A 25097-nucleotide genomic window follows, 5' to 3' on the forward strand; every position below is an offset into this window, starting at 1 on the left:
TCAAAAATTTAAACCTAGAGTTATTAGGTCATTAAATATGACATGTCCAATTTCAAATCAAAAGTTTAGTTTATTATATCTCAAACGAGAAGCAGTACAAGTAATCAAAGTATGTGCCTGAACTATTGACACAGTTTTGCCACCTTATTTTTTTTTAAAGCTATAAACAATCTACGTTTTTACTAGTTAAAGTGATTGTCATTAATAACAATGAATAATGTAGTTCTACATAATAAAAATCTTAACGGTAGCTTGTTTATACCAGCAGCAAAGAAGCCTGGAAAGCGAGTGGCAATGAAATCGTGAAAGGCGTTTTCCACAGCTCGTTGAGAATTGAATAGTTTTCCTTGCAAGAAGTGGTCCAAAGCCTGGAAGAAGCAGTAGTCAGTTGGTGCAAGGTCTGGTGAATACGGTGGATGACAGAGAGTTTCCAAGTTCAGCTGCTGTAGTTTGAGCAGCGTTGTTTGTGTGGCGTGTGGTTGACCTTTGTCTTGCTGGAGGATTGGCCTGTCTCTATTTACCAATCTCAGCTGCTTAATCACCAGCATCCTCATCATTTCATCCAATTGGTTGCAGAAGACATCTGCTGTCATTGACTGAACAAGCTGTAGTGGATGATACCAGCGCTGGACCACCAGACACACGCCATTATGTTTTTTTGATGAATATTCAGTTTTGGACTGTGTTTCAGCACTTCATCTTTATCCAACCACTGTGCCAAATGCTTGAGATTGTCAAAAAGAATCCATTTTTCATCACACATAACAATACAGTGTAGAAATGGTCACCTTTATGTCGTAACAGCAAACAAAGGCAAGCTTTGAGACATTTCTCTTCTGGTGCTCATTTAATTCACGTGGAACCCATCTATCCAGCTTCTTTACCTTGCCCCCTTGTTTCAAATGGTCCAACATTGTTGGAATAGTAACGTCAAACCTTGCTGCTCATTCATGTGGAGGTTGAGATGGATTCGCTTCCACTACAGCTTTCAGCTCATCATTATCCACCTTGGTCTCAGGTCGCCCAGGTGGCTCATTTTCAAGATTAAAATCATAGAATGGAACTTCTCAAACCACTGACGTACTGTGCGTTCATTACTCGCATCCTTCCCAAACACTCGGTTGATATTTCATTGGTTCCACAACAGAACTCATATTTGCAAATAACACGAATTTTTGACTTATCCATGGTTTCACAAAAATTGCTCTAAACTAAATGTGAAAGATAATCACGAGCCAAACCGTGTGTTTGAAAGATGAGGATGTGCCTTCACGATAAAAATAGAACAAGAAGTGTCAAAGTGAAATGTCAGAGATAGCAACTTAGCACTTAAGGAAATCGGACATTTCACACTGAATAACCGATATCCTAGGACCCAGCAATCCCACCCCTCGGGGTCTGTCTGAGAGACATGCAAACACGCACCCACACGGAAACTCACAGATAACCGTGCGTGCAGCCTGCTCATCACATTCGGAGGTGGAGACCACCCAGTGCTCACAGCGAGGGGCGGATCGGCGGAACGTGCTGCGCCCACACAACAGACACTGTTCAGCCACGAGAGGGAATTAAACGCCGACACACGCACAGTGTGAGGAACCTTCAAGGCACAGTGTCGCGCGAAGGAAGCCAGACACAGAACACTCCGTATTACGCTACCACTTAATGTGAAAAGCCCAGAAAAGGCAAATCTACGACGTCGGAAGCAGATGAGTAGTTGTCCGTGGGGTGCGGAGGGACTGCTAATGGGCACAGAGTGTCTCTTCAGGGCGATGCAAAAGTTATGAAAGCACATTCTGCAGATACACTAAAACCACTGAGCGCACACTTTACTCAGGTGAACTTTATGGCGCGTGATTGTATCTCAATGGAGCTGTTTAAAAAATTCCGTTTATAAAAAGCGTTCATCCACAGGAGGAGGAAGTTATTTCTGACTGGGGAGGGGGAGAGGGGAAATGGGGTGGCATTTAAGGTTGGGGGGCTGTCAGCGATGCCCCGGTGCCCCAGATCACCCCTCGGCCCACCCCGACCTCAGCGTGGGACAGCCCAGCCCCACCCCGCCCGACACCCCCGACCCCAGCTGGGCAAGGCACCTTCCGCTTTCTGTTGCGGGCGCCAGTGCCCCCAGGGACATGCTGAGCAGCGGGAACTGCTCCAGCCCCACCGCTGTCCTGTGAGCTGGAAGAACCCCCAGAGCCGCAGTGACCAAAGTGACACAGCCTTGGGTCGCTTTCCCCCTTCCCGCTCTCCCGCTGCCCTGGGCTCCTACCGTCGATGTAGGCCGGGATCTGCCCGAAGATGGTGAGGTAGGAGTGGTAGACGACCCCGCGGAAGATCCAGTCCACCCGGCTCTCGTTGTGGATGAGAATGGCTTGCTTGGCCACCCCGAAGGACACCACCCACACCGCCAACAGGAAGAGGAAGAAGAAGACGTCCTTCATCTGCAGAGACAGTGAGACACCAGAGCTGCACCCTCCCCCACCCCCAACACTCTCCCTGCACAGAGGTGGGCTCTGCCTGCCACACCTGGCAACGACGGAGAAGCCACCGCCACTCAGGAAGCAGTGAGCTCCTCGGGAGCAGCCCTGGAGCTGCTGCTATGACCTCCTCAGGGAACCAAACCTTTGTGCTGGGCACCCGGGGGTGGAATCAGAGATCAGAAATGAGCTGCGGAGATCAGGGAGGGCTTCCTGGAAGAGGCAACGCACCGGCAAAGGTGTGAGAAAGGCACCCAAAGGTGGGAGCCCAGGGGCAAAGCGGGGACATGGGGACCTACATGTGTTGAAGCCCTGGTCGGCCTCCCTTGCAACAGCACAAGGACAGAAATACGGATCGATGGGACAGCACTGAGAATGCAGGAGCAAGCTCATGCACGCTGGTCGCTGGTTCGCAGCACGGCAGCGCCCTCCCCGGCCGCAGCCCCTTACCATGCGCTTCACGATGATTATCTTGGGCCCCAGTGTCTTACTGACGGTGAAGATGTGCATCAGCCGGAGGCAGAACATGATGAAATCCAGAGACAGGACGACACGCCCAGCGTACAGTGTTGCTGGGATGAGCCTGCAAGCGGCAGAACCAGCCCCGCCTCAGTTCTCTGCCCGCATGGCCGCAGTGGCCCAGAGCTGTCCCCACCTGCCGGCCCCAGCCCAGGTGTGGCCCACGGAGGAGAGGGCTCTGGAGGAGCCCGGGCCCAATGTGTGGAAAGCGGGGTGTGAGGTCAAGGGGCAGAGCCCCTGGCTTCTCTCCAGAAACGCCCAGAAGGCCAGCCCCGCAGGGTGCCCAGGCTGTGGGACACCTGGGAAACATGCAGGCTTGGCCAGGTCCCTCTTGCCTCGTGGAGGAAGGGGGCCGTGGCCTCGCAGATACATGAGGCCCTAATGGGCAGTGACGTGACCCCGCGGGAGGGAGGCAGAGGGAGAGAAGCAGCAGCCGTGTCTGCAGAGCTGGGACAGTTCCAGCGACAGCCACTGGCAGTCCCTCGTGCGTGCAGCAACCCCAGTTTGCAGGGAGCTCTGCCATGCTCCCCTCTCCTGCAGCAACCCAAGGGCAGGCAAGCAGGATGGCTGCATCCTGCCCCACTGGGCGGGCGACACTCTGGGGTCCAGCAAGGAGGTGAGTCTCGCCCAGGCTGGGGCCAGGGGACATCCACCGACCTGCAGGTCAGCCCTGCTATGAAGAGCAGGATGGCGCCGACATCCAGCTTGTTCCAGAAGTCGCTGAAGTACAAGGCCGCCTTCTTCATCAGCCCGCACTCGTCAGGGTCATAGAAGAGCTACTGGGTAGAGGGCGCATGGGGAGGCAGACGTGCCATCATCATCATAGTATTCATTACTGCTCTCCCAGTCACTGCCATTGTCACTGTCACTGATGTCATTATCACCATCATTATCATTAACACTATCACTACTATCACCATTAGCATGTCACCATCATCATTATGATCATGTTTATTATATCACTATCATTAACGTTATCACTATCGTCACCATCACCATCACCATCATCACATCCCCACTATCACCACCACTATTACCATCACCATCACTATCATGATCTCCATTACTATCATTGCTGTCACTATCACCATCACTATCACCATCACCACCATCACCCCCACCATCACCACCATCATCACCACTATCACCATCACTATTACTATCACTATCACCACCATCACCACCACCATCACCACCACTATCGTCACCATCACCATCACCATCATCACCACCATCATCACCATCACCAACACCATCATCACCATCACCACCATCACCACCATCACCACCATCACCATCATCACCACCACCACCATCACCATCATCACCACCATCACCACCATCACCATCACCACCACCACCACCATCACCATCACATCACCACCATCACCACCACCATCACCACCACCACCACCACCATCACCACCACCAATACCACCATCACCACCATCCACCACCACCACCACCATCACCATCATCACCACCACCAATACCACCATCACCATCACCACCACCACTATCACCACCATCACCATCACCACCATGACCATCATCACCACCACCATCACCATAACCACCACCAATACCACCATCACCGTCATCACCACCACCATCACCACCATCACCATTATCACCATCACTATTACCATCACCATCACTATCATGATCTCCATTACTATCATCACCATCACTATCACAATCATCACCATCACCATCATCACCACCATCACTATCATCACCATCACCATTGTCATCATTATCACTAACATATTCACTATCGTCACTGTCACCATGGCCAGCCAGTACACTGCTGGCTCCGTATGGAGGGAGCTCGGTTAGGGAGGGAGGGCGGAGGATGGGAGGGCCAACGCTGAGCAGAGCTGGGCAGCAGCTCCCGCCAGGCCCCTGGATGAGCAGCTGTGTGTGCTGGAGAAGCCCCCTGCTCACTGACAAGCACCAGCCACCCCCCACAAGGAGCTTTTTTCTCACAGGGAACCACGCTGCTTCCTGAAGCGGCCCCAAAAGGAGGGCAAAGGCCTGGTAAGGGCCATGTGAGACCCCCATGGCCAGCCTGGCAGGAGGCCCCACACCCTCCCACAGTACCAAGTCCCTGGCCCCAGCACCTGGGTGCGTGGGTCAGGTGACCCAGCAGGACCAACCAGGTCCCTTCCCTGGCCTGGGGAGAAGGGGTGCCCTCTTTGTTCTAGGGCTGCCACCCATGAGACTGGGGCTTGGGGCGGGTGCACGTGGACAGGGTCTGGCTACAGAAGCCATGTGGCAGAAGGGAGCATGGCGAGGCCAGCAGAGCCAGGGCCATGGCATCTCTCCCAGACACCCAGCCCTGGCCCTGTACTTCCTCCCCAGGGTCCCCCCAACAGGCAGGTGTGCACACAGTGTGAGCTGGCTTTCTATCTGGGGCCTGGTGGTCTACCGAGTTCAGAGAGCAGAGGTGGGTCTAAGCCCGGGCCGTATCCCAGTGAGCAGACCCGCCCCACCGCAGCCCTGCGGGCCCCAATCATCCATTTCACTGGCTGCCACCAGGTGCTGGCCCCATGGGAACACGGTGGGGACCACACACAGCAAGGGATTAACCTTGCCCAAAGAGTGGTTTGGCCTTGTCCCAACCTCTGGGAGGGGACCTCTGAGTTCTGGGGAAGTCCTGTCTGATGGGAGTATCTTTGTTTACCTGGGGGCCTGGGCCACGCCAGGCAGCCCCGCAGTGTGGCGTAGGGTGGGGCCTGGGCCACACCAGGCAGCCCAGCAGTGTGGCGTAGGGTGGCAGCCTTGGGCAGTGTGGGCTCAACCATGGAGGGGCTGGGGATGGGGGTCAGCCACACCTCTGTGGTTGACCCCCCATAAAAACCCTGGGCCCCAAGTCCTGGGTGAGCCTCCCAGGGGGCAGTGGCCCGAGTGTGTTGTTCCACACAGTTGCTGGGAGGAGGGAGTGCTGTCCACACCTCCTCACGGAGGGGACCCGAAGCTCTGGGTTTGAAACCGTCCTGGAGGCTCCGCGCCTCTCCCCTTGGCTGGCGCGATCCGGAGACTTTTGCTTAATCAGCTGTGACTGTGAGCGCCGCAGCTCTCGGCGAGTCTGCGTCCCGCCTTGTTGTTGGGCCTGAGATGATCCCGGGCCCATAGCTTGCACTACCCTTACCGGGGGAAGGAGGGGCACACCCACCTAAGGTCCACGAGGTCACAGGGTGATCAGACAGGGTTTCAAGGCCCGAGGGGGTTGGGAGGGACAGCAGAGGAGCAGGGCGCGAGGGCTCGCCTGCGTGGACGGGGCAGTGAGGGCTGCAGGCCGCAAGGCGTCCGTCGGCGAGGGTAGTGCCCCGCCTCGGGGTCTTGCCCAGCTTGCAGGGCACTGGGTGAGGCTCGGTGGGGACGGTCACTTGGCCCAGGGTCCACCAAGGGAAAGTGACTGAGCAGGTGGCCCCCGGGCTGGGGTGCCCTGGGAGGCCGGGGCCGGCATGGGGCTATGGGGGCTCGAGGACCCCGGGAAGCGGGGCGGGTCCTACCTGCCGCGTCTCCTCGCACACCAGGGAGAAGAGCCAAAGGTAGATGGCACACTCGCACCAGGACGGCGTGGGCTGGAAGTCCACCATGAGCACGTAGGCGAACAGGCAGAGGAAGGCGAAGTAGGACAGGATGTTCAGGTGGAAGATGACCACAGGCGCGTTGAAGAAGGCGCGGGCGCGGGCCGGGCCACGCACCGCCTGCAGCCTCTTCTCCCTGCGCAGCGGCAGGTGGGGAGGGTGACCTCGGGGGCCAGGGGTCCTAGCAGCCCACAGACTCTGGCCACCCGGGGACCCCTCACGCCCCTGAGGGGGATGTGAGTTGGGGGCGAATGTGCTCGGGGGCCCAGGACCCCACGGCAGTTACGGGAGGAGTGGGGACCCCCGCACACGGCCACAGCAGGGCCCGGACCAGAAGGCCCAGCAAGGCGAGCACCTAAAGACAGCCCCTGACTTCCTGCCCACGGCGTGACCTCCGTGGCTCTGAGCCTGGCCTGGGGTCTGGTCCCGCCTGCGGTGCTAAGTGGTGCTGAGTAGGCCCTCAGGCCCCTGGGAATGGGGACAGGCCTTCCTCGCTGTCCCTCACGAGGGGCAGGGCTGGCCAGGACGGCAGAGCCTCCTCACTGTCCTTGTTCCAGGACGGGGGGAAGGGCAGCAGTGCAGCTCCGTCAGCAGATGTGGCTCTTCCGCCCTCAGGACGGTGCTAGAAAAGCAAGCTGTTCCTCCCTGCCTCAGTTTCCCCTCTGGATGCCCCGAGCGCTCACACCAGCTAAGACCTGTAACCTTGGCAGACAAGGGCAGGAAGGAAGCGGCAACGTGGCCTGTGGGTTGCAGAAGGGCTCGGAGCTGCCCCCCAGGCCGGGCCTTGGATCTGCCCTGACTGCCAGGCGCCTGAGCCCCAGCGCACCTCCCAGTGGGACAGAGCCGACCCCACCACAGGCCCCGCCAGCTTCCGCAGAGGCGCAGGAGGGGCACGGGCCAGGCCTGGGTCTCCAGTCGCAGTCAGCCACGACCGAAGAGGACACCACCCGACACAGGCTCCACACCCGCGGGGACCCCGGGGCTCTCAGCCGAGGCCCACCGTCCCCCACGCGGACTGCTCAGGTCTGCATCCCCGTGGGAGCAGGGAGACCACGCGCTCCACCCCCCGTCCCCAGGCAGTGGAGCCTGGAAACCGGGGTCACTAGCATGGCGGGGCCATGACAGCGGGTCCCACAGGGAGGGCACTCGCGGGGCAGGACTTCAAGCACGGGGGTCCCTGCTCCACGTCCCGCCCGCATCATGTCTACACGCTAGGACCCGGCACAACCGCGAGAACGTCTGGAGGCCGTCCCGACCCGGGGGGCCCACTCCCGCACCCCGCGCCCGCGCCCTGCGCACCTGAAGGAGATGAGGCCGGTGAAGAGCAGCGGGAAGACCAGCATGCAGAGGGCCACGCGCCACAGCCCGTTGTCCACGCAGAGCTGGCCCCACCACACCTTGGTCAGGAAGGCCTGCGGAGGGGCAGTCTCAGGACAGGACCCGTCCGGCCTGACCCTAGCGAGAGTGACGTCCACGCTCACAGCTGTGACACACCCTGAGCCCCAAGGTGCCCTGTCCTCTCTCAGCTGAGGGCTCAGGGCTCCAGGTGGGCGGAGCCGGCCACGGTCTCACAGCCGAGCGGCGGCGGAGAGGCAGGGCCCTGGCTGGGGCTGCGGACGCCCAGTCCCGCCCCTCCTCCCACCTGGGGCTCCGGGACCCACGTCTGTGGGTCCCCAGGCCCTGCAGTCACGGGCTCTCTCGAGCTGCCTCTCTAATGGCCACAGAGCGGGACAGACCCTCCCGCGCCCCACACAGCCAGGACGGGGTGGGCGCCTGGTGGGCCTGGTGACGGCACGAGGCTGCTCCAGGGAAGCCCAGTGCCCAAGGGCACTCGCTGTGGGGCAGGCCCTGCTTTTCCTCAGCCTGGTGTCCTCGTCCGCAGACGGGAGGGAACAGCCTTCCAGGCTGGAGCCCGTGGGTCCCTTGGGCCCCAAGCGTGTGTGAACGTGCTGCCAATGGGGTGTTTCCAGAAGCCCTCGGAAGGTCACCTGGATGCCCCCGTGAGACACGAACTTCATGTCCTTGGCCTCCAGGGCCAGCTGCAGGCAGGTGGTCTTCCCCCAGGCCTCAGACACGCGGGTGAGCAGTTTCTGGGCCCTCTCCTCGTCCTTGCGGTAGCACTCGGTGAAGACCCCTGGCAGGCGGGGAAGCCCACGTCAGAGCAGCAGGGGACAACGGCCAAGCCCCGGAACAGGGTCTGAGAGCAGCCCCTCCAGACCGCAGCGCCGGGACACGGGTACGGCACGGGGCGAGGCAGGGAAAATGGGGGGCCGATGTCCCCAAATACCCAGGCATGGGGCCAAGGACCCCAGGGTGAGGGCACAGCCCCTGGGGCTCACCGATGGCTCTGAGTTCGTACTCGTCCGCCAGCGCCAGCATCTCCTCAGAGGTGTCCGTGTCCTCCTCCTCCTTGGACAGCTCCTTCAGGATCCTGCTGCAGGCCAGGGCCGCGGCCGTGCAGTCCTGGCTCTGGGGCCGGGAGCCAGAGTGAGGCCCCGCCCCACCTGGGGACCCAACACACAGCCAGGGGGACAGAAACCGCAGCCCTGGGACAGTGTGGGCCACCCAGGACAGTCCGGGACACAAATTGCCTTCGGTGTCCCCATCTGCATAAACCATCTGAGTTGTCCCAAACCAACACGCAGCCCCTTCCTGATGGCCCAGGCTCTGTGCTGGCCATGGGCCAGGTCCCCCTAACAGACACAACGTGCCTGGCACGATCACCAGCCCACCAGAGCCTGTGTGGGCCACGAGCACAGTGCCACCCGGCCCGGGGGGCCTGGAGAGCTGGGCCCTGCGCACAGCACGGGAGGAGTTTGTTTGGCAGAACTTTTCTCTAAAAAGAATCCCTTCCTGCCTAGAGCTAAGTTCCTCGTCCTGCTCTGGGCACCCGAGTCCTTTCTGGGGTGAGGACGCCGACTGCCTTGCTCCGCAGCCAGGGCTTGCTCTTGGCCTTAGGCGCTGCGGCCACGCACCCGGTCAGCCACTGTCCCTATGTGGCCATGTCTGCCAAGTAGCAGGTCTTCTCACCTGAGCCCAGATGATTCCTGCCAGCTCCCGACGGTTCTGGACGATGGCCCAGATGAGAAGGTCACGGACTGGGTCCATGGTGAAGGTCATGTGGCCTGAGGAGCGCTTGTAGAGGGACCGGAGGCTCACTCCCTGTACCTGGGAGCAGAGGTCAGTCAGCGCCAGCCTGGCCGGCTCAACATCCCCGGGGAGCCTGCTGGGCATGGAGTCCCCACCGCCTTCCCAGAACCGTCTCTGAAGACTGAGCCCACATCCTGCTCTTTCAAACACCCTAGAACGCTCGTGTGCACACTCAAGTTTTTAAAACCATTGTTCTGGAGACATCTAGAAACATCTAGAAAGTGGAATACCCATTGAACTCTTTCCCAACATTTTAGACTCTTGGAACATGTCAGGCACTTCAAGATTCCTTAGTCTTTTCCACGGCGTCGAAGCCTCTTCCAGTTAAGCGAAATCCTAACACAACAGTCTCTCAATACATCTGTGACTGTGAGCTCCTCGGGGAACCTAACATAGTGTTCCTTAAGAGAAGCCACCGAGACGGACCTGCTGACCTGGCCGCGAGGCCCACGCGGCAGCAGGAGGGTGCAGGCACCCAGGCTCCCTGGCCAACCGGGAAACACGAGCCCAGACGGTCGGGAGACAACTCCCAGAAGCGGAGAACTCGTGTCCCACGTTACACAGGACAAAACCACACTTTCTCTAAGCGATTCTAGAAATGTCCTGAAGGCTTATCTTTGCAAAGAAATTGGTGTATCTTCTTAACCCACAGAGGCAGATGAGCGTGAGCTTCTGTGTTGGACCTTCTTAAGCACGTTGCTCCTGGGTGCCTTAAACAAACACCCGGAGCAGAACTGTGACGACAAAAAACCAGGCCGAGGCCATGTCCATCTCAGGGGCCAGGCGTGGCTCGCCAGGAACAATGGACAGGTTGAAATGGGCAACTTTCTAGCAGAAAGAAACCAAAACCAATTGTGATCTTAGAAGCAAGACAGAAGCTAAACAGAGAAATAGCCAGGAAAGAAACTGAGGAAGTCATTAGAACCATTAAACGTCAAAGCAGTGGGTGCGGACGGTGCCACAGGGCATGTGCCAGCTTGTCAGGGCCGGTTAACATCAGCCACAAAACCTACCCCAGAGCGGGGAGGGCCTCCCGATGGCTTTTACGAAACTAAGTAAGATGCCGGAGCCTGACAAACGCAGCCCCCAGAAAAAAGAACAATCCAAGCCTTAGATGTTGTGAGGCAAAAAACGTTGTCAACAGACTCTAGCATCGTGTTAAACACACACCACACTGCAGTCCAGCTCAGACTCGAGACAGGAAGAAAAACACGTTTCACCACCAAGAAATCTATTAATTTGCCAAATTCAGAAATCAAAAAAGACAAGCAGCTCGGTCTTCTCCAAAGGCGTCTGACGAAACTCAGCGCTTACGCTTTGTTGCATAAAACCGCAAAGAACCAGAGCGGTGAATCCCCCCGACGTGTACGTGTACAAAGGCCGCCCTCCCCATCCTGGACGTGAGACCCCGCGGGAGGCCCAGTGGATCAGGGCCCAGCGCTGCTGTGCAGGCTGCGCGTCCCACAAATGCGCGGAGTGTTGCTGGCCCCACCGCACAAAGAGCAGGGACCCCGCGCGGCGGGAGAGGGGCTCCAGGGCAGGGGGCGCTCTCCTGCGTAACCTTCTGTGCCGTTTGGAATTTTCAGAAGGGGAGTGTTACGGACCGAAACTCATACGCTGGAGCCCTAACCCCCGCGTGACTGTAAGATCTGGAGACGGGGTCTGTAAGGGGGCTAATTACGGTTAACTGAGGTCAGAGGGCAGGTCCCCGACCCAAAGGACCGGTGTCCTTGTAAGTACAGGAGGAGACACCAAGAGCCCCCGCTTCCCTGTGAAGACACCACGAGAGGGCACAGTCCGCACGCCAGGAAGACAGCCCCCGCCAGAGACCACCCTGTAGGCACCTCCCCTAGACTCCGGCCTCTGGACCTGCTAGGGAACCAGTTTCTGCAGGGTGAGCCCCGCCCCTCTGTGAGTGCGGCCACAGTAGCCCGGCCAGCCCACGACAGAGCACGTCCCTTGTCTGGTAAATCAAAGCTAATTTTAAAAGCAAAGCGCTAAGAGCACAGCGGCAGCCCAGGCCGGTGGCCGGCGCGTTACCCACACGCACGTTGAGTTTGATGTGAGGCACAGGCAGCGAGAGCCGCGGCCGGTCGTTGTGGCGGGGCCTCGGGTACAGCGGCTGCGTGAAGTCCCCCAGCAGCTCCCGCAGCACCTGGGCCACGTGGTGCATCTGCACGCAGGCCGGGCGCTCGGGCTCCTCCGCCAGCACCTTCTGCAGCTTGCTGTGGAACAGGCAGGACGGCTCCAGGCTCTTGTACAGGTAGAGCAGCGTGTCCCAGGTCACGAACTCCTTCAGCCGCACCCCGTTCTCCAGGAAGAGCTTCACGAACTCAGGCTTGTTGGAGATGAGGGCGGCGGTCATCGTGGGGTGCAGATCTGAGGGCTGAGAGCGAGCATCGTGGGGGCGATCACTGCACGTGGTCGTCTCCTCACGTCAGCCGGATCTCGGAGACCCCGCAGGCCAGGCTGCTGGTGCCTCCAGGCTGGGAGGATGAAACCTGCCCAGGGCGCCCGCCACCGAGGGCGGGACTGGATGGAGACCAAGGCCACCCCCAGGCCTGCCCTTGCTTCCGTGGCACGATGCACATGGGCCAGCAAGTCCCTCCACAGGGCACCCCAAGAAGACTTACCTTCCACTGCCACTCATCCGTGAAGATCTCGCTGCGGGCGATGTCCACGCGGTTCCACGCCACTGCCAGCTTCAGCTGGTGGTCCCAGTTCTCGTGGCCAAAGTGATCTTGGCTCCGAGAGGCTGCAGGTGAAAACGCGCACAGGGGGTCTCGGTCTGGGGCTCGGAGCCGTTTCCCCTCAGCGCCCGCTGACGCAGGAAGTCAGAGTCGGGAGTGGCCCTGAGCCCGCGTGGCCACTTTGTAATTTTCCCTGAACATGCAGTTATTTTTGCGTGTACTAATCTTTAACGTCTAGCTTCCAAAAGGGAAAAAGAAAAAAGAAGGGGGACGGGAAGGCCGCAAGCCCTTTGAACCCCCTGGAAGTGTTCTCAGCAGGACGGGAGGGGCGAGGGCAGTGGCTGCCCACGTCTGTCTGTGGCTCTGCGCTGGACGAGCAGTCGGACATCAGAGCACAGTCCCCAGCCACGGGGACCGCGGAGCAGAAGTTAACCAGAGAGCAATCCCCACCGGAGATTCTCTCAGCTCCCGCGCGTCTGCGCCACCTGTGGACTCTTTCGCGCGTCTGAGGCAAAGGAGTCCACACGTGGGACAAAGTGGGAAGTCAGGAGAGGTGACTTCTATGGTTCTCTCTACCCTGAATTGTATGAGAAGTTCTGATGACCACAAAGGTGTAAATCAGCGCAGGTTGCACTCAGACTCCAGCTAAGAAGACAGGGTAAAGAAAGCAGCTCCTGCTCCTAACCTCAGGTGACAGGCGGACCCCCCACCAGCTTCCCCCTGCCAGTGCGTCCGACCGACGGGGAGCGTTTGGCGCAGCGTCCTGAAAGCCTGCGTCTGCCCCTCCATTGCCCAGCTCTCCCCGGCCCTCACCTTTCAGCAAGGCCTGCAGGATGGCCACGTCCACGTCCTGCTGCCCGTCCTTGCCTTCCCGGAAGATGGTCAGCAGCTGCCGCCTCCGGACGATGTCTTGGATCTGCAACAAACGTCTTCCAAGTCAGATATGCAGCAACCAGTGAAGTCCCTGCCTCCTCTGAGGACACCTGGAACTGAGGCCCTGGACAGAGCCAGAGCCTGGGTCCCGCCTGCCTCAGACGGTGAGGGTGCACGAGGACCAAATATGCCACGTTTGTGAGTGGTCTGTCGGGGGAACTCGACCCGAGGGTAAAGGACCTTCGCCTTGACAATGGTGGGACTTAGTGCAAGCATTCTCCGCCTGGCCCTCCTGCAAGTGCCCTGGCCGCTCCTCAGAGGGTCTCTGTGCAGACTCTGCCCACACCTGGGGGATCCTCGTGAGCCACACCTGTCTCCGAGACCCTGACAGCTCCGTATTCCCGGCAGCCAGCTTTCTTGGCAACTGCAGACACACCCTGGGCTCCCTGGCCAACGCCACCCACCTGACTACCTGCCTATCCCTCTGTCTATCCATCCTTCCACCCACCTGCCTACCCACCTGTCTGTCCCATCCATGTGTCTGCCTGTCTACATAGGTGTCTGTCTGTCTCCCTGTCATCCATCCATCCATCCCTGCATTTACCTATCTGTCCGTGCATCTGTCTGTCTGTCCATCCACCCATCCACACACCCACTCTCCTATCATCTGTCAGTCAAGTCGTCTCCTAGCAACTGTGCCTGCTGCCAGCTGCTCCTCCCCCAACTCCCTGCACCGTGTGGCCAGGGTGGGCGCTCCACAAATGCACTTCCCACAGGGTCCCACCGCTCCCACAGTGAGCCCCAGACTTATCCCTCTGGCTCCCCAGGCCAGCCACACCCAGCCCGCGGCCTTCCCTCACCACCCCAGCCTGGCCACATGGCCCATGTCTTTGTGCAGACTCTGCCCACACCTGGGGGGGGCCTCATATGTCACATGTCCATCTCTAAGACCCCGACAGTTCCCCATCCCTAGGGGCCAGCTCTCATGGCAACTGGAAACACAACCTGGACTTCCTCGCCAACCCCACCCCGTCCACCAGCAAAGCAGACCTCTCCGGAGTTTAACCTAGCCCTTGACTCACGTAATAAAGTAACTGCCATTTTTAGTACATTTGTGCACTGAGCACCTCACGGGGGCCGAGGTGACCTCGTTTCACCGTCTGAGCTTAAGTGCACATGTCCCTATTTCACAGACAGGGTGGCAAAGCTGAGCCGCAGCAGTGGCCGCGACCTGTTGGAGGGGGCCCGTGCACCGGCGGCAGAATCTGAGGCAGCGGTCCCCCCGCCCCCTGTGCAGTGTGGACACGCTGCGAGGAGGTTTGTTGCAGGAAGGAACTGGCCGTGACCATGCAGCGGGGCCACCGTGCTGAGCGAGAATGGGGGCGAGCAGCCCCCTCGCGGAGGCTGGCGCAATTGCACCACAACGGCATGTTAGCTTCGGTTCTGAGAACTGCCCGAATCATTTATCAGCAAACTGAGAAGAGCCCCGGGGCCTGGCAGCTCCCAGAGGCGTCAAGGAGGGGGAAGGGCAGCCCTGGCATTGTGCAAGCTGAGCTCACAGCCAGACCTGCTGCCGCTGCAAACTGACCTGCTGCTCAAGGCTACGCCGTGCTATTCTCAGACAGAAGCAACCTCAAGGGACATCCGTACCAAACACAGCACTCTGGGACCGTGAGAAAGCACAAGCAAAAGCAAGGGCACCATGCCGCCTCCAAATCACCCGGGCATGGAACCCCTGCTTCCCCGTCAGCCACCCAGGGTCCACGTTCCGTGGCAGGTCCTCTGACACCCCGTGGTCCCGTGTGCCGTCTGCCTTGGTCAACTGCGCTGTGCCCTGCGGTCAGCGGCGGGTGGAACCAACTGCCCACAGAATCCGAATCACACCCAGCAGAGCCGCCCTGACCTCTCACCAGCCACCGGAACCGTGTGCGGGAGCTGCACGAAACATACACACGGACTACTTTGCTCCCCTCAGCTTATTGTTGGGGAAACGGAGGATGGAGAGGCAACCGTCCCCCCACAAAGAGCCCTGCTGGGAAGCAGAGGTCAGTGACCGTAAGCGGGCGGGGTTTAGAGGTGGCCAGAACCAAGAACCGGAGGGTGCGGTAGGGAGGGGCTCTCAGAGCCAGGCGAGTGCTTTGCAAGGTGGGGAGTGCTCAGCCCCGACCCTACACACCAACCCCTTCTGGAGGCTGGGGTCACGGCGGGGGCTGTGGTGCCCCTGCAGAGCCCATGGGGCCACCCCAAATCTAACCTCTGGACTAGGGCAACGGTCCCTTCTGAGGCCCTCCCCACACGCCCCCATTAATCCACCTGTAAGGCTGTGAGGCTGGACGGGACCCTGCCACCCGCTGCCAGCACCTGACAGCTGCTGGAACCTGGGCGAGGCCCACCCTGGGCTCTCAGGACCACTGCCCCCTCCCCAGCACCTATGTCCCCTGCCCTCCGATCCAGCAGGCTCTCACAACCTCACTGAGCCCCGTGGTGTCCGCCCCAGCCCAACCCACCCCTACACCCACCAGGAGGTTTCCTGCCTGTGCCCCCAACCTCCGCAAATTGCCTCCGCGCCTGCCCAGATCCGCCAGGGTTTCCATTTAGGTCGCACGTCCCGGTCCTGCCCGCCAGGCTGTCGGCGTCGGGCGGCCACACGTGGGTGAGCGGCGGCCTGTCTGCCTCACCTTCTTGGTCCACTCGACGACGCTGCCCTCGGTGAAGGTCTCGAACATCTCCTGGAAGAACACGCTCAGCTTCTGCTGGATCAGGGAGATGGTGATCTCCGAGATGGGCAGGCTGGCCACCTGGGCGATGACGTCGGCCACGCGGCCCGAGCCCTCCACGACCACGCAGGGGGTGCCGTGGGTGATGGCGTTGTAGATGGTCTGCAAGGCAGGGGTGGTGTGAGCGGGCGGGTCCCACTCTGCGCCCCTGAGGGGGAGCACGCCCAGCGCCCTGGGCAGCCCTGCTGCCGGCGTCCGCGGGAAGCAGTTACGGGTGCAGTAGCACCGGGTGTCTCACTGCTTGGAGGGAGGGAGAGTGGATCCCAGCACACTGCGGTGTACGCCCCAGACACCCCCGTCAGGCCACGGCCTAGCACCATTGTAACAAAAGGGTTTCTCGAGTCTTTGACACAGCACCACGGGCGTGAGCACCTCTCTGCAAAGGGGAGCTGCGTGGACCTGGGGTCACTGGTCTCACAAAGAGAAGACCATGAGGAGGTCAGGAGGGGACTTGCCACAAGCCGTCCAGCAGGAAGGACGCGCCTGCCTGGGTGAGGGAGCCGGTGTGGCGCCCACAGGGGCCCCTGTGCTCCCAGGGAGTGGGGTCCCCATACGCTGCAGATTCCCGTCCAGCCACAAGACCCCAGGGTTCTGTTTTGGCCTCTGTGATCATAAAATGCAAACAGGGACATTTCCTGTGATCCCACAAAAAAAACGCCCAAACTCTTGCCCCAGAGCCATAGGCTGTGACCTCATCGTGCAACACCCCGTGTCAGAGGGAGTCGGTCTGCTTTCATGCATGGGCGCCTAGGCTCGGGAAGGAAGGCCCTTGGAGCAGCACACGGAACCCCCAACAAACCTGCTCTGATACAGCCGCTGGCCTTATGGGTCTCGGAGGCTGTACTTGGAAGGCTCCCTACAGGAGTCCAGGTGGCAGCGTTGCAGAAAACCACCTGGCTTCCCCTGGGGTCTCGGGGTGAAGGCCACCAGCCCCTCCTTGCTCCAGGCCCCTTGGGGCCCACCCCTTCCTAATGGGCCAGGCCCACCCGTGCCACCCCAAGGCCCATCCTGCAGGCCGTTCCTCACACCCCCGGGATGTGTCCCCGGCACAGGGCGGATTCTCTGTCTGCACCTCCTGGCGGACGAGCTCATTGCCCTCTCTCGCCAGTGATCACGCTGGTGCTGGTAAAGGCGCCTCCGGGCAGTGGCCCACCTGCCACAGGACCCAACCCCACGCAGCCCGCCCGCCGGCCAGGACTCACGTGCAGCGTGCCAGGGCCGCCCTCCAGCACCACACAGACGATGGGGATCTTGATGGCCACGCCTAGACCAAGCACAGCGCAGTGAGGACAGGGCTCACTCTCCACGGCGGGGGGCTCTTTCCCGCCCGCAGGCCACGACAATCAGCCTGCTTTTCCCAGAACCTTCTCAGTGCCTCGCACCAGGCAGGGCAGGGCTTCAAGACAGAGGACACGCCCACGGTGCGCGGTGGGAGCCAGCCACGGGGACCTCCCTCCTACACCCTCCGAGCCCCACCCTGGGCTTTCGCCCAGCCCTGCAGCAAGGGGGACGTGAGGAACCTTTCGCCTCCCTGTCCCCGGCAGCACACTGCTCTCCGAGTGCCATCAACGGGCCCCTCACACTCACCCGCCCCCCAAACCCCGCCGGGTTCTCCTCGTCAAAGCAGGGCTCTCAGCGTGTGCCCGGCACTCACCGGAAACACAGGTTCTCAGCCCTGCCAGGCCTGCTGAGGCAGAGACCCCCGGGGGGCCCAGCACCCTGGTGACTCCCCCAGGGGACTCTGACCCACCACGATGCTCGGAAGGACCCCACCAACCTGGGCGGGGTCAGACCCCTCCCGTTATCTCGAACCCTTCTTCAGCCCCTCAAATCACGTGCACAGCCCGGCATGTGACTCCCCGTGTCCCCAGCCCACCCACCCCCCACCTGGAAGGGAAAGATGTCAAATTCCGAGATCCGAACCTGAGACCGCGTCTATGGTGTGGCCCGTCAGCAGGGAGTGCACAGACAAGTGTCCAGCCCACCCGAGTGACCTTCCACTGGTTCAAGGGGGCGAGAGAAGACGACCCCACTGAGCAAAGCGTAAGGAGACGTGGGAAGGGAATGCAGGAGCCGTCTGCACACACCGCGAGCTCCAGGCCTGCTGAACGTCCGGTCTCGGGCAGCCACGTCCCTGCCGCTCCGGCCCACCCGCTGCTCCCTCTGCCCCGAGAGTGCCACGTACCGCCTCGTTCCTTCGTCTGCTCCGATATAAACTTCTCCAGCTTGGTCCTCAGAGGAATCTCAACCCCGTACTGGCCGTGGGTCCCGTCGTCCACGAGGATGAAGTGGGAGTGGTTGCTGTCCAGGCAGGTCAGGCCGCCCTGGCCCTCCTCGTCCAGGGTATACTCGGCGGGGAAGCCGCCCTGGGAGGGCGCAGGGAGGACAAGACGGGGGAAGTTGGTCTTTAACGCTAGCTGGCTGAATAATGCCCCCGGAGATACCGCGCCCTAATCCCTGGAACCTGTGATTGCTACCTATTCGGAGAGAGGGTTTTGCAGATGTGATTAAGTTAAGGTCTTAACAGGAGAAGATTATCCAAGCCGGCCCAAAATACCATCACCCGTGTCCTTACAAGAGAGAAGTAGCGGGAGAGCCACGCGAGAGGCCACGTGACCATAGGGGCAGAGACCGGAGCGATGCAGCCACGAGCCAAAGAGGGAACTGGAGGCGGGAGGAGACACATGCTCCCTGTGGGGACACCGTTATTTGGGCTGGATGACTTGATTTCAGAGCTCTGCCCTCCAGGAATGTGACATAAGGTTTGTGATAATTTGCTACGGCGGCCGCAGGTATCGGGAAGTGAAGGCCGCCGTAACCAAGGCCTAAATGTGTGGCAGTGGCTTTGGAACTGCAGAGAAGAAGGAAGAATTTTGAGGCACAGGATAGAAACGTCTCAGCGATCTTGAACAGATTACGGCAGAAATGCGGGCGCAGAGTCGCTGCCAGGGAGGGCTCGGAAGGAAACGAGAGACGCGTTCCTGGAAGCTGGAGGAAAGAGGCAGAAAGCGGATTGCGTTCGACACTACGAGTCCAGAGACCGTTGTGGGAAGCGCTCGCGGCAGAGGCAGGGCCCAGGGCCCGTTTGCCAGTGGGGAAGACACCGGGCATGTGACTGTGGGCTCACGCGACCGTCTCAGCTAAGCCGGGAGCAGAGGTGGCATCACCCAGGAGAGACCCTCGGAGGCCTTCCTGTCTACCGGCTTACGTCCCTGCGACGTGCGCGGGAGACCCACAGGCTTCTGCAAATGTTGGACCAAGAGCAACCTGCGAACTCGGACCGAAAGGGACAGAGCCGGGACAAGTGAAAGAAGGCTGTCAGATTCCCAAAATCCTTCAAGCAGAAAGTAGGCCAATACCCTTCAAAGAACAGGAAGGGTCATCCCAGGGCAGAGCCGTGGGTGCAGAGGCAGAGGCCCAAGCTGAGGGTGCAGAGGGTGGCGCCTCCGCCAGAGGACTGTTCCCTGCTGTGTAACCGAATTCATTTCCCTGCTGCATCTGAAGCTGCCTGGGACTGGCGATCCCATTGTCCCTTCCATGCTCCCGCTTTGGGGATGAGAATACCCGTAACTGCTACGTTACGCCTGTTCCCCTCTGGATGTTGGAAGCAGATAACTCGGTTTCTGGTGTCACAGGTGCACATGTGAGAATTTTTCCCAGGATGGATCCTACCAGGTGTCTCCGCGACCCTGAGTCAGATGACTTAGACCAGCTTTGGGCCCTGTGAGCGGATGACGTCAATGTGAAATCTTGAAGTTTGCATTTACACTGTCATGGGTTGACCATTTGGGGACCTTGGATGTGGGTGGACGAATATATTTTGCACGTGGGACGGATATGAACCTTCGGGGACGAGAGGGTGGATAATCGCCACCCAAAGACACCGAGCCCCAGCCCCTGGAACTTGTAAACGCTGCCTTATTCGGAAACGCATCCTTGCAGACGTCAGTCAAGGATTGTGATAGGAGGGGTTTACCCCAGATTAGCTGGGTGGGCCCTAAATGCCATCACAAGTGTCCTATAGAAGATGTGGAGGAAGAGGTGACACACACAGAGTAGCCAGTGTGACACAGAGGCGGGGACTGGAGTGAGGTGGCCACTAGCCAAGGCATGCCCGCAGCGCCAGGAGCTGGGAGGGTCAGGCAGGGACCCTCCTTGGAGCGTCTGGGGGGAGCACGGCCCCTCGACACTCGACTGTGGCCGAGTGACACCGCTGCTAGACTTTTGGCCTCCGGAACTGCGAGTGGATAAATTCCTGCTGCTTTAAGCCACCGGGTTTGTGGCCACTTGTTATAGCAGCCACAGGAAACCAGGGAGGACGGCCACAGGACCAGACACGCATGCTCCGTGGTCCACAGAGGACGGACGGTGGGATAACGGGCATCTTCCGACCTCGGCACGGGGGGGTGAAGCAGAGAGTGATCTTGGACGTCCCCAGCCTCAGCTCTCACTCTGCGCAACGGCCGCCCAGGCCTGCCCTGCGCGCGTCTGTGATTCCAGCGCAAAGGGAGGCCAGGCCAGTGGGAGCCGGCCAGGAGCCCAGTGTGCCCCAGGAGCATTCCTAAGTGACAAAGGACACCTCAGAGTCCCAGAGAGGCTCTGCCCCCACCTGGCCTTCACCAGGGAAGAGGAAGAGCTCTGTTCATAAGTCACCCCTGGGGGCAGCTCGAGGGAACTTCCTCGGCAAGTCACAGGGCAGTTTTCCCTGAACTTCCCGACTGCGAATTGAGTGTACGTGTCCCCGTTATGCCAGACCTAATGCGTTCTTAGAAAATCTCGTTGCGCGGATCCCACCAGCTTTCCCAGCGCAGTGTTTGTTTAAGCAACTTCCTCTCGCTGCGGCGGCCAGTCAGCCAGCGACAGGAGCGTCCAGGGGGGTGCTGACCACATCGGCTCCGTGGAACTCTCGGGCCGGAGGAGACCTCAGAGTGCAGGGACTCCACGCCCGGGTCTGGGGCCGGGCAGCCAGGGCTCAACCCAACTCAGGTGCGCCCTGGCCGTGTGATCATGGCCAAGTGACTTCCTCCCACTAAGTCCGTTTCTGGACACTTCTTACCAGCAGGGGTCTTGAGCCTGCACGTCCTGAATCCTCCGGCCACCCCGCCCCACCCAGCCTGGCGTCCGCCGGCACCTGCTCGCTGCCGTGTCCGGTTGGGCACACACCGCGCCCGCCCCACTCCTCCTCTGACCCGGCCGCGCTCACCGTGGGGTGGACCAGCCCCTCCCGGCGGTGTATGGTGCCCCAGGTGGCCACGCCGATGGTGATGACCTCTCCCTCCTTGTAGCTGCTGCTCAGGCTGAAGTCTCGCACCGCCTCGCCCACCTGCTTCATGACGCCGGTGTGGGACCCCCCAGTGATGATCCAGGCCCCTGGGGGAGGAGGCGGGGGGCTGAGCGGTCCTGACGTGCACCCACCACACAAAAGCCCAGCGCTGGAACCCTCTGGGCCCGATGACACTCGCTGCCAGACAGCACAGCACCCCGCTCAGGACACTCAGACATGTCGCCGCGTGGGCATCCGCCCAAATCAGGGAGCGGAGGATCCACTGCTCAGAGCCCACATGCAGCTCACCCTCACCCTCACCCCTGCCTGCCGTGCCAGGCTCAGGGCACGGCGTCCCAGCCATGTCTCTGTACTGTCACCCCCGCCCCTCTGCTTCTGGGACCCAAGTGCAGCAGACAGAGCTCATCCTTGTCCCCAACCACCCGGCCCTGCTCCCTGGGCAGGATTGCACACCCACCCACTGCCCCACCTCCCACCCGCTGTCCGGCCCAGCCTGGTGGCCTGCTTTGGTCATTGACGCCAGGGCTGAAAACTGCGAGCTCATGCCCGGTTTGCCACGGGGCAGCAGGTGGGGTCAGCTCATCTGGCCTGTCCCAGGGTGCAGGGGCACACGGGCTGGGGCCACCCCCTTGACACATAAGCTCAGAGTCACATTTGCTCTTGTCTGAGATGTCTTGTTCCCTGCACATGCCGACCCCGACTTCACCCCTGCTGCCCAGATGCTGGTCGTGGTGCTGCCACAAAAGGAACCATCTAAACACATGGCGCTGGCCTTAGGCCGGGAAGCGGGTGGCCAGGACACTGATGCTGACAGCTACGAAGAAGCAATGTCAAGACAGGTGCTAAAACCATTGCCTGTGATTACCTGGGGGCAGGTGAGACCCCAACAACTCCACGGCGTTAGGTGAAGAGGTCGCACAGGTCGTGTGTGTGCTGCGGGAGGAGGGGTCAGCTGCACTGAAACAAGCCCCCTGAGATCAGGCTAGAAAAGGTCTGGTCAACTTATAAGCAGGGATGGAGGGGAGGGAAGCGTCCAGGAAACCTGGGGCTTGCAGGTTAGAAGGACCAGTGGCTCCTTGTCGCCAAATGGGAGACAAGATTGCAGGTGTTTTGAGCACCACAGGCCAATTAGGACTCAGATGGAGGCTGTTTCGTGGCAATGACCGAGTCAAGGGCGTGGCCCTCACACTTTCTATGACGACCAGACCCCGGGAGAGCTGGGTGACTCCACCCTCCGCCGCGCCCCACCGCGCTGCTTCCCTGGGTCGGCCCGGCTCGCGTGGTCTACACCTCAACTGTCACTTCGAAGGAACCCTGAGGGGCCTGGAGGACACATGGCCCATCTGCCCGTGGAGCTTGGGGTGTGGCAGGGCACAAAGTCATGGCACCCAGGGCCTCATGCCGTCCGCATGGACCTTGGCTTTGCTCTCGCTGGTGGGTGACCCTGGGAAGTTACGTCACTCCAGCGAGGCAGGTGCCTCGAGTAAAAAGATGGAAACGATAGTCCCCTCCCTGATGCTGGCAGAGAGCCCAGATGACACGGCTCACTAACAGAACACGCCACGCCAGCCCAGCCACGCGGGCCGCCCCGGCCGCTGTGCGAAGCCACTGAGGACGCTCTCGCGTCAAGGCGGAGGCACCGGCGGGGTTCCAGACGGGAGCAAGCGAATGGTATCAGGATGCCAAGGAAGGCACTGGGGCAGGCGAGGGCTCGGGTGAGTCTGGCCCAGGCTCGGTCCTAGACTTGGCCATCCCCGAGGGCCTCCTGGTCTGGACAGCCCTGACTCCCGGATACCGCCTACCACCCTGTGCACGCAGCCCCGTGTCCTCACCTGTGGTCTGAGCCACCTTGACCAGGCCTCTCCGGAAGATGCTCTTCAGCCTCGGCTTCATGTTGAAGTTCTTGGCCCCGCCGGTCACCGAGATCAGGAGGTTGGGGACGTCCAGGCCCCAGTGCTGGGTCATGAGGTCGTAGATCACACTGGAGGGCGTGTCCTGGGAGACTCGGACGTACTGCAGGGGACCAAAGCCAGCTGAGGGGACCCCGTGTCACAGGTAGCAGTGCTCACGTGCCCCAGGCCGAGGCCCCACAGTGTGGTGAGAGGGGACTGGTGCACCCACCCTGGAGAGCAGCACCTCCCAGCAAACCTCTCCTGCCCCAGCTCCCGCCACACCCCCCAGCTCCTCTCCCCTCCGTGTGGGGGGCGCCCCAGACACTCTCCACCTCATGGGGTCTGCTTCCTGCCACAGCTGGGCCTTGCGTCATCTGCTGCAGGTGTACCCAGCTCTGGAGCTTTGCACTTCTCTCATCGTGCACCCAGCGCACCTCCCTCTCCCGCACCCTCTGCCCCAGGTCCCTCTGCCCTGTGTCCCTCTGCCCCATGTCCCTCTGTCCCAGGTCCCTCTGCCCCATGTCCCTCTGTCCCAGGTCCCTCTGCCCCATGTCCCTCTGCCCCAGGTCCCTCTGTCCTGTGTCCCTCTGCCCCATGTCCCTCTGTCCCAGGTCCCTCTGCCCCATGTCCCTCTGTTCCAGGTCCCTCTGCCCCATGTCCCTCTGTCCCATGTCCCTCTGTCCCATGTCCCTCTCTTCCGTGCTCCTCTGCCCTGGGTCCCTCTGTCCCATGTCCCTCTGTCCCAGGTCCCTCTGCTCCAGGTCCCTCAGCCCTATGGCCAGTGCCCTGGCCTATCACATGGGCTCAGTGGCTTAGCCTCCTCTGCCTCTCGTGGACTCTGCACTCGCTGGGCCCCTCTTGCTCTTCCAGAGCCTCATGAGCCCTCAGACACTTTTCCTGGTTGGTGGAGTCGGCTGTTCCGGAAGAGCCCCGGCCTAGCCTGGAACTAACTCCCCAAGACCAGCTCGCCAGAGAGAGACAGGGGGTCCCTGGGCCAGAGTCCGGGAATGGCTGTGGGGCTCACACACATGCATGGGAGTGCCGGAATTAAAGACTGAACTGTCAGCCGTCAGAGCAGGTGGGCCCCGGGGTTGGCCAGTGTGGGGGCACCTCTTGTCCCGCCGGGAACACAAGCCGCGTGGAGGGGGCTGCGTGAGCTGAGTGACAGGCACTCAGCCAGCGGCTGCGCCTTGGCGGAGACCACGCTCCAGCGCAGTTTTGTCTCCTAGGTTTCTCTCACACTGTCGACCACAGCGTTTTTCCCTAACACCGGCTGTCCTTGGTGGGCAACTGTCCCCTGTGGCCAGCTGTGGGGAAGAGGCTGGAGCCAAGGAAGCATGGGGCTGGGACCCCGGGCTCAGGCTTGCTGGGCTCACATCCCCACTGCCGCTGCCACCAGGGCCCTGAGCAAAGGGCAGGAGCCCCCTGCCTCCTCCCCTGGTCTGAACCCCACAGCAGGACACCTGCCCTGGCGACCTCAAGACAGAGGAGCCCCGGGCCTAGAGCGCCCCCCACAGGTGACAGTGTGGTGCAGGTGGCACTGGGGCCACGAGACCGTCCTGGGACCCTCCCTGCTCCACCCCTTTGGTCAAGTGGACATCGCCGTGAGGGGCACCCGGGGGAGTCGAGTGTGGTCACACCTGGCTATTGAGGGGTTCAGGGGCTGCAGACCCCAGCACAGAAGTGAGAGGCGCCAACCCCAGCCCCAGGACCGTGGAGCTGATACCCCATCAGAGCCCCCAGGAGGCTGAGCCCCGGATTCGGCAGGGCTGGGGTGGGGCACTGCTGCGGGTCCAGGGCCACTTCGAGGTGGAGACAGAAGAACCAGCTCTGCCTGGA

General features: G+C 60.7%; 1 protein-coding gene across 1 annotated transcript in view; it reads right to left on the minus strand.

Moving 5' to 3' along the window:
* Window positions 1-25097, minus strand: part of TRPM2 (transient receptor potential cation channel, subfamily M, member 2) — a 63770-nt gene that overhangs the window by 32939 nt on the left and 5734 nt on the right. The window contains exons 4-19 of the mRNA XM_012661543.1: window positions 23199-23379; window positions 21286-21452; window positions 18268-18448; window positions 17285-17346; window positions 15984-16184; window positions 13246-13348; window positions 12376-12497; window positions 11793-12128; window positions 9623-9760; window positions 8932-9061; window positions 8581-8726; window positions 7892-8004; window positions 6515-6728; window positions 3654-3772; window positions 2928-3060; window positions 2270-2441 (exon numbers count right to left, since the gene is read on the minus strand). Of these exons, the coding sequence (XP_012516997.1) occupies window positions 2270-2441; window positions 2928-3060; window positions 3654-3772; window positions 6515-6728; window positions 7892-8004; window positions 8581-8726; window positions 8932-9061; window positions 9623-9760; window positions 11793-12128; window positions 12376-12497; window positions 13246-13348; window positions 15984-16184; window positions 17285-17346; window positions 18268-18448; window positions 21286-21452; window positions 23199-23379 (2518 nt within the window). The remainder of the gene's footprint in view (window positions 1-2269; window positions 2442-2927; window positions 3061-3653; window positions 3773-6514; window positions 6729-7891; window positions 8005-8580; window positions 8727-8931; window positions 9062-9622; window positions 9761-11792; window positions 12129-12375; window positions 12498-13245; window positions 13349-15983; window positions 16185-17284; window positions 17347-18267; window positions 18449-21285; window positions 21453-23198; window positions 23380-25097) is intronic.

Source organism: Propithecus coquereli, unplaced genomic scaffold, assembly GCF_000956105.1.
Source record: "Propithecus coquereli isolate 6110/MARCELLA unplaced genomic scaffold, Pcoq_1.0 Scaffold717, whole genome shotgun sequence".
Lineage (NCBI taxonomy): Eukaryota > Metazoa > Chordata > Mammalia > Primates > Indriidae > Propithecus > Propithecus coquereli.